At 45.7% G+C, this 7,549-nt stretch overlaps 1 protein-coding gene across 1 annotated transcript; it reads left to right on the top strand.

Annotated features, from left to right (window-relative positions):
* The first annotated feature begins 1,019 nt into the window (after positions 1-1,019).
* On the top strand, positions 1,020-2,325 carry LOC120062205 (hyphal wall protein 1-like). Its single transcript, XM_039012006.1, has 2 exons — positions 1,020-1,026; positions 1,442-2,325. Exons 1-2 carry the CDS (start codon positions 1,020-1,022, stop codon positions 2,323-2,325), a joined length of 891 nt encoding a protein of 296 aa, XP_038867934.1.
* Positions 2,326-7,549: the final 5,224 nt, after the last annotated feature.

The following is a 7,549-nucleotide window of genomic DNA, read 5'->3' on the forward strand; positions in this document are numbered from 1 at the left end:
AATAAAACACAAAACAAACTAACAAAGTAACAAAACGACCGTGAAGCTATAAACACCGAGTGCTGACATGCAACTACATATAGACAATAACCCACAAACCAAACTGGAAAATGGCAACCTAAATAGGCTCCCCAATCAGAGACAACGATAAACAGCTGCCTCTGATTGGGAACCAATTCAGGCCACCATAGACCTACATATGCCTAGATTACACACAGACACCTAGACATACAAAAACCCTAGACAATACAAAACAATCATACCCACCCTCGTCACACCCTGACCTGACCAAAATAATACAGAAAACATAGAATACTAAGGTCAGGGCGTGACTAAATGCCAAGAGTGTGCAAAGCTGCCATCAAGACAAAGGATGTCTACTTTGAACAATCTAGAATCTGAAATATATTTTGATTTGTTTAAAACTTTTTGGGTTGCTTTGTGATTCAATATGTGTTATTTCATAGTTTTGATGTCTTCACTATTACTCTACAATGTAGAAAATTGTAAAAATAAAGAAAAACCCTTGAATGAGTAGGTGCATCCAAACTTTTGACTGGTACTGTAAATGTTGACTGCAAACTAGGCCCACCTAGTTTGATATCATGACGATTTGTGTCAATTGCAGGTCATTTATTTAGTCAACTCTGCCACCATATGTAACCTACACTGCACAAAAACACCACCAGCCAAACACAGCGGTCTCTTGCTAGACGTGCAATTGAATTAAAGGGCAACTACACCCTCCATTTTCTTTTTATAGATTGGTTTTCAGACCTCAAAAGTGGTCTCCTGATGTGGTTTAAGAATTGTTATGGATTTAGAAAATGTTTAGTTTTTTGGGAAAACTGAATTCACCTAAAGATAAAACTGATTTTATAGGGCCTTACAACTGTAGAGTGAATGCTCTAAATCACTAACAATAGCATCCATTTTGAGATTGAGCAAAGGTTTTAATCTTCCCTCCAAACAATCAATGTCAATATGATACTGTCAAGATCAAATTGTACTATTTGTGTATGGAGGGTAGGTCCCTATAGGCTATAGACTACTTGTTCAGCCCGCAAATTAAACACAACATTTAAATTATGCACGAATCATCCGCTTTCCCAGGCCAGTATTCTTTTCATTCAGGCCAGTATTATTTTCATTCAGGACAGTAGCTTTCAGTTGGCACTGGCCCAGTGTCCCACTGGCAAATTTACCTGAATGTCAAGCCTTTAAAAGATGGCCAGTCATTATTAGCCTGGTTCTGTATGGAATGCAGGTACATTATAGGACACAGGTCAGGTCATTATCTCAGTACAGCAGCGAAAGATTTGTGTGACCAAATCATGTGCTGGTGCCATCAACTGAAAAAGTTAGTCTAGAGCCCTGATAGGGAATAGTGTGCCAGTTGGGAAGCAGATACACTTATAATATCTTCATCACATCCCACCAGACAACATCCCACCAGACAACATCCCATCAGACAACATCCCACCAGACAACATCCCACCAGACAACATCCCATCAGACAACATCCCACCAGACAACATCCCATCAGACAACATCCCATCAGACAACATCCCATCAGACAACATCCCATCAGACAACATCCCATCAGACAACATCCCATCAGACAACATCCCATCAGACAACATCCCATCAGACAACATCCCACCAGACAACATCCCATCAGACAACATCCCATCAGACAACATCCCATCAGACAACATCCCATCAGACAACATCCCACCAGACAACATCCCACCAGACAACATCCCACCAGACAACATCCCATCAGACAACATCCCATCAGACAACATCCCACCAGACAACATCCCATCAGACAACATCCCACCAGACAACATCCCATCAGACAACATCCCATCAGACAACATCCCATCAGACAACATCCCATCAGACAACATCCCACCAGACAACATCCCATCAGACAACATCCCATCAGACAACATCCCACCAGACAACATCCCACCAGACAACATCCCATCAGACAACATCCCATCAGACAACATCCCACCAGACAACATCCCATCAGACAACATCCCACCAGACAACATCCCATCAGACAACATCCCATCAGACAACATCCCATCAGACAACATCCCACCAGACATGTCACCAGGGGTCTCCATCATATCCCATCAGACATGTCACCAGGGGTCTCCATCATATCCCAACAGACATGCCACCAGGGTCTCCATCATATCCCACCAGACATGTTACCAGGGGTCTCCATCATATCCCACCAGACATGACACTGGGGGTCTCCATCATATCCCACCAGACATGTCACCAGGGGTCTCCATCATATCCCACTAGACATGCCACCAGGGGTCTCCATCATATCCCACCAGACAAGTCACCAGGGGTCTCCATCATATCCCACCAGATATGACACTGGGGGTCTCCATCATATCCCACCAGACATGACACTGGGGGTCGCGTTACAGTCCCCAAATCCAGAACGAATTCAAGGCAACGCACAGTATTACATAGCCATGATCGGATGGAACTCCCTTCCATCTCAAATTACTTAAGAAAACAAGAATATTTGCTTCAAAATAACAATAAAACAGCACTTCACAACACCTCTCCCCTCTCCGACCTAGTTGTAATGTCCATGTTAATGTTTTTAAATGTATGTCAATTGTAAAGTATTTTGTCTGTGATGTCTTTTTCTTTGTGTGTCGGACCCCAGTAAGACCAGCTGTTGCCATTGGATTCCAATAAAATCAAAATAAATAAATAATAATAATATTCTGATTGGGATAAAACCTGTCTCAGTGTGCAGCCCAGTCTGATATAGAGGCCTACTGTATGAATGAACAGGAACCAATGGGATTAATAAAGATCTATCTGAGCAGCACTCATTTCATTTCATATTCAGATCATCACAAAGCATAAGCCACACAAGGCTCCAGACTGCCAGCTACTATAACTCAAACACTTTCCCAATCTCTCTCCTTCTGTCACACACTCTCCCCATATCGCTCCCCTTTCTCTCTCTCTCTCTCTCTCTCTCTCTCTCTCTCTCTCTCTCTCTCTCTCTCGCTCTCTCCCATCCTGCTTCTCTCTCTCTCTCACTCTCTCGCTCTCTCCCATCCTGCTTCTCTCTCTCACTCACACTCTATCACTTTCTTTATCTCTGGCGTAGTCACGGTCTGCCAGGTTCACTGCGCGGCTGCGTTTGTGTGTAGTGTGTGTGTAGTGTGTGTGTGTGTGTGTGTGTGTGTCTGTCAGCCTGGTGCTGGGAGGGAGTTTCAGGCTGATTAAAATTGTAATTTATATGATGATGATGTTGGAGGTCCCTGGTTTCCCCTCAAATGTTGTCAGTCTCCTAAATGAGCTGAAGCCTCCAGCTCTGTATTATACTGGAACTACACTGTGAAACAGGGATGATATTACACAATACCTCTCTTAAAGAGAAAGGTCCACCTGCTCTTAGAAAGAGAATACTTCTCCCTGATAGATAAGTCCACCTGCTCTTAGGAAGAGAATACTTCTCCCTGATAGATAAGTCCACCTGCTCTTAGGAAGAGAATACTTCTCCCTGATAGATAAGTCCACCTGCTCTTAGGAAGAGAATACTTCTCCCTGATAGATGAGTCCACCTGCTCTTAGAAAGAGAATACTTCTCCCTGATAGATAAGTCCACCTGCTCTTAGAAAGAGAATACTTCTCCCTGATAGATGAGTCCACCTGCTCTTAGGAAGAGAATACTTCTCCCTGATAGATAAGTCCACCTGCTCTTAGAAAGAGAATACTTCTCCCTGATAGATAAGTCCACCTGCTCTTAGAAAGAGAATACTTCTCCCTGATAGATAAGTCCACCTGCTCTTAGAAAGAGAATACTTCTCCCTGATAGATGAGTCCACCTGCTCTTAGAAAGAGAATACTTCTCCCTGACAGATGAGTCCACCTGCTCTTAGAAAGAGAATACTTCTCCCTGATAGATAAGTCCACCTGCTCTTAGAAAGAGAATACTTCTCCCTGATAGATAAGTCCACCTGCTCTTAGAAAGAGAATACTTCTCCCTGATAGATAAGTCCACCTGCTCTTAGAAAGAGAATACTTCTCCCTGATAGATGAGTCCACCTGCTCTTAGAAAGAGAATACTTCTCCCTGATAGATAAGTCCACCTGCTCTTAGAAAGAGAATACTTCTCCCTGACAGATGAGTCCACCTGCTCTTAGAAAGAGAATACTTCTCCCTGATAGATGAGTCCACCTGCTCTTAGAAAGAGAATACTTCTCCCTGATAGATGAGTCCACCTGCTCTTAGAAAGAGAATACTTCTCCCTGATAGATGAGTCCACCTGCTCTTAGAAAGAGAATACTTCTCCCTGATAGATGAGTCCACCTGCTCTTAGAAAGAGAATACTTCTCCCTGATAGATAAGTCCACCTGCTCTTAGAAAGAGAATACTTCTCCCTGATAGATAAGTCCACCTGCTCTTAGAAAGAGAATACTTCTCCCTGATAGATGAGTCCACCTGCTCTTAGAAAGAGAATACTTCTCCCTGATAGATGAGTCCACCTGCTCTTAGAAAGAGAATACTTCTCCCTGATAGATGAGTCCACCTGCTCTTAGAAAGAGAATACTTCTCCCTGATAGATAAGTCCACCTGCTCTTAGAAAGAGAATACTTCTCCCTGATAGATAAGTCCACCTGTATTTGACCCCATCAACCTTCCTCCCACTCCCCCTCTTCCTCTGTCCCACTCCCCCTCTTCCTCTGTCCCACTCCCCCTCTTCCTCTGTCCCACTCCCCCTCTTACTCTGTCCCACTCCCCCTCTTACTCTGTCCCACTCCCCCTCTTCCTCTGTCCCACTCCCCCTCTTCCTCTGTCCCACTCCCTCTCTTCCTCTGTCCCACTCTCTCTCTCTTCCTCTGTCCCACTCTCTCTCTTCCTCTGTCCCAGTCCCCCTCTTCCTCTGTCCCACTCCCCCTCTTACTCTGTCCCACTCCCCCTCTTCCTCTGTCCCACTCCCTCTTCCTCTGTCCCACTCCCCCTCTTCCTCTGTCCCACTCCCCCTCTTACTCTGTCCCACTCCCCCTCTTCCTCTGTCCCACTCCCCCTCTCCCTCTGTCCCACTCCCCCTCTTCCTCTGTCCCACTCCCCCTCTTCCTCTGTCCCACTCCCTCTCTTCCTCTGTCCCACTCCCTCTCTTCCTCTCTCCCACTCCATCTCATCTTCTCTCCCACTCCCTCTCTTCGTCTCTCTCTCTCTCTTTTGGTTATGAAGTCTCCTTCAGTGTATCTGCTGCATTCCTTTAGCTGTGGCACTGCGCCAAGGTGAAATCACCGCAATTGTTATATACAGCAGCAGTCAAAATGTTTGACATACATACTCATTCCAAGGTTTTTCTTTATTTTACTATTTTCTACATTGTAGAATAAGTATGGGAAGACATCAAAACTGTGAAAAAACAGATATGGAATCATGTCACTAAAAGCAGAAGAGCTGGAAGGAGGAACCCAGAGAGAGACAACGGGAATGACACACGCACCCACACTTGTCGTCATCTTTGAAACCCCAACCCCAGTGGCCTGCTTCTAGCTGGCTGTTTTCCCCTTGATGGTCATGTTGACACAGAAGACACAAGTTCCTCTCTCTCTCTACACACACACACACACACACACACACACACACACACACACACACACACACACACACACACACACACACACACACACACACACACACACACACACACACACACACACACACACACTAACCGTGGCCGAGAGGCAGAGCATAAATCCAGGCGAGAGAAATGCTGAACAGGCCTTGGAGCTCGAAGTCTCTTCCTAGCAGCTAGTCTCTCTGTCATCCTGTTGCTTTAGACTTAGACTCAGTGAGGCTTAGGGCAGACAGACTATGTTAAACTGACCTCAACATAACCTCACAGAGTGTGAGTGTGTGTGTCTTTACAATCCCTCAATCCAGACAAAGTACCCTTCAATCACAAGCGCTGAGGCTGTCCAGGATTTCATTGAGTGCAAAGCAGATCAGAGAGAGAGACAGAGCAAGAGAGAGAGAGAGAGTGAGACAGAGAGAGAGAGAGAGAGAGAGAGAGAGAGAGAGAGAGAGAGAGAGAGAGAGAGAGAGAGAGAGAGAGACAGAGAGAGAGAGAGAGAGAGAGAGAGAGACAGAAACAGAGAGAGAGAGAGAGAGAGACAGAGAGAGAGAGAGAGACAGAAACTGAGAGAGAGAGAGAGAGAGAGAGAGAGAGAGAGAGAGAGAGAGAGAGAGAGAGAGAGAGAGAGAGAGAGAGAGAGAGAGAGACAGAAACAGAGAGAGAGAGAGAGAGAGAGAGAGAGTGATAGAGTAAGAGGTATAGAGCGAGAGAGAGATGAAGAAAGAGAGGGAGAGGGGTAGAGAGAGAGAAGGACAGAGATAGAGGGCTGGAGAGAGAGGAGGGAGAGTGTGACTGCCCTGTGTCTAATCTATTTGGAATGCAGCACGAATATAGAGTACACAGTAGGAGGTTTGAAAGACACGCTGACATGGGTCTGGAATTAAGCCTGACTAACAATCAGGAGATCAGTCAACCCTGGTCAATAGAGAGCTGGGACAGGACAGGAGATCAGTCAACCCTAGTCAATAGAGAGCTGGGACAGGACAGGAGATCAGTCAACCCTGGTCAATAGAGAGCTGGGACAGGACAGGAGATCAGTCAACCCTAGTCAATAGAGAGCTGGGACAGGACAGGAGATCAGTCATCCCTAGTCAATAGAGAGCTGGGACAGGACAGGAGATCAGTCAACCCTAGTCAATAGAGAGCTGGGACAGGACAGGAGATCAGTCAACCCTGGTCAATAGAGAGCTGGGACAGGACAGGAGATCAGTCAACCCTGGTCAATAGAGAGGTGGGACAGGACAGGAGATCAGTCAACCCTGGTCAATAGAGAGCTGGGACAGGACAGGAGATCAGTCAACCCTGGTCAATAGAGAGCTGGGACAGGACAGGAGATCAGTCAACCCTAGTCAATAGAGAGCTGGGACAGGACAGGAGACAGGGAGTATAGGAGGGCTAAACCAGGATCAATACACACTGTCTGCGTGAACAGGGTTGTCCACTCACATTTACTCTGAGTACTACAGTACACACTCCTAATACTGGCTTAACAGAGACATGGAGGAAGGGTGAGAGAAAGACAGAAAAAGAGGAAGAGCGAGGGTGGGAGAGAGAGAGAGGGGGAGAGAAGAGAGGGAAAGAGAAAGAGAGGGAGAAGGAGGAGGGGGAGAGAGCGGATTTTGAATTTTAAATCCCACTTTATAAGGTCAATATAAATTCCCAAATTCATTACATTAAAATCACTTATAGTGCCCTCAAACCTGATTTCAACAGCCTCTCAAGTTTGGATTAAATGATGGGGAGAGAGAAAGAGGGGACAACCGAACAGAGAGAAAGATAGTGAAAGAGAGAGAAACAGGGGGAGAGAGATAGAGGTCTAGATAGTGGTCGCAGTGTTTCCCCTATAAGAATTTTTTGCAGCGGTGGCAAAGGTCGCGGGAGACAGTGAGAAGATAATTTCCA

This window comes from Salvelinus namaycush, chromosome 17, assembly GCF_016432855.1.
Source record: "Salvelinus namaycush isolate Seneca chromosome 17, SaNama_1.0, whole genome shotgun sequence".
Classification (NCBI taxonomy): Eukaryota; Metazoa; Chordata; class Actinopteri; order Salmoniformes; family Salmonidae; genus Salvelinus; species Salvelinus namaycush.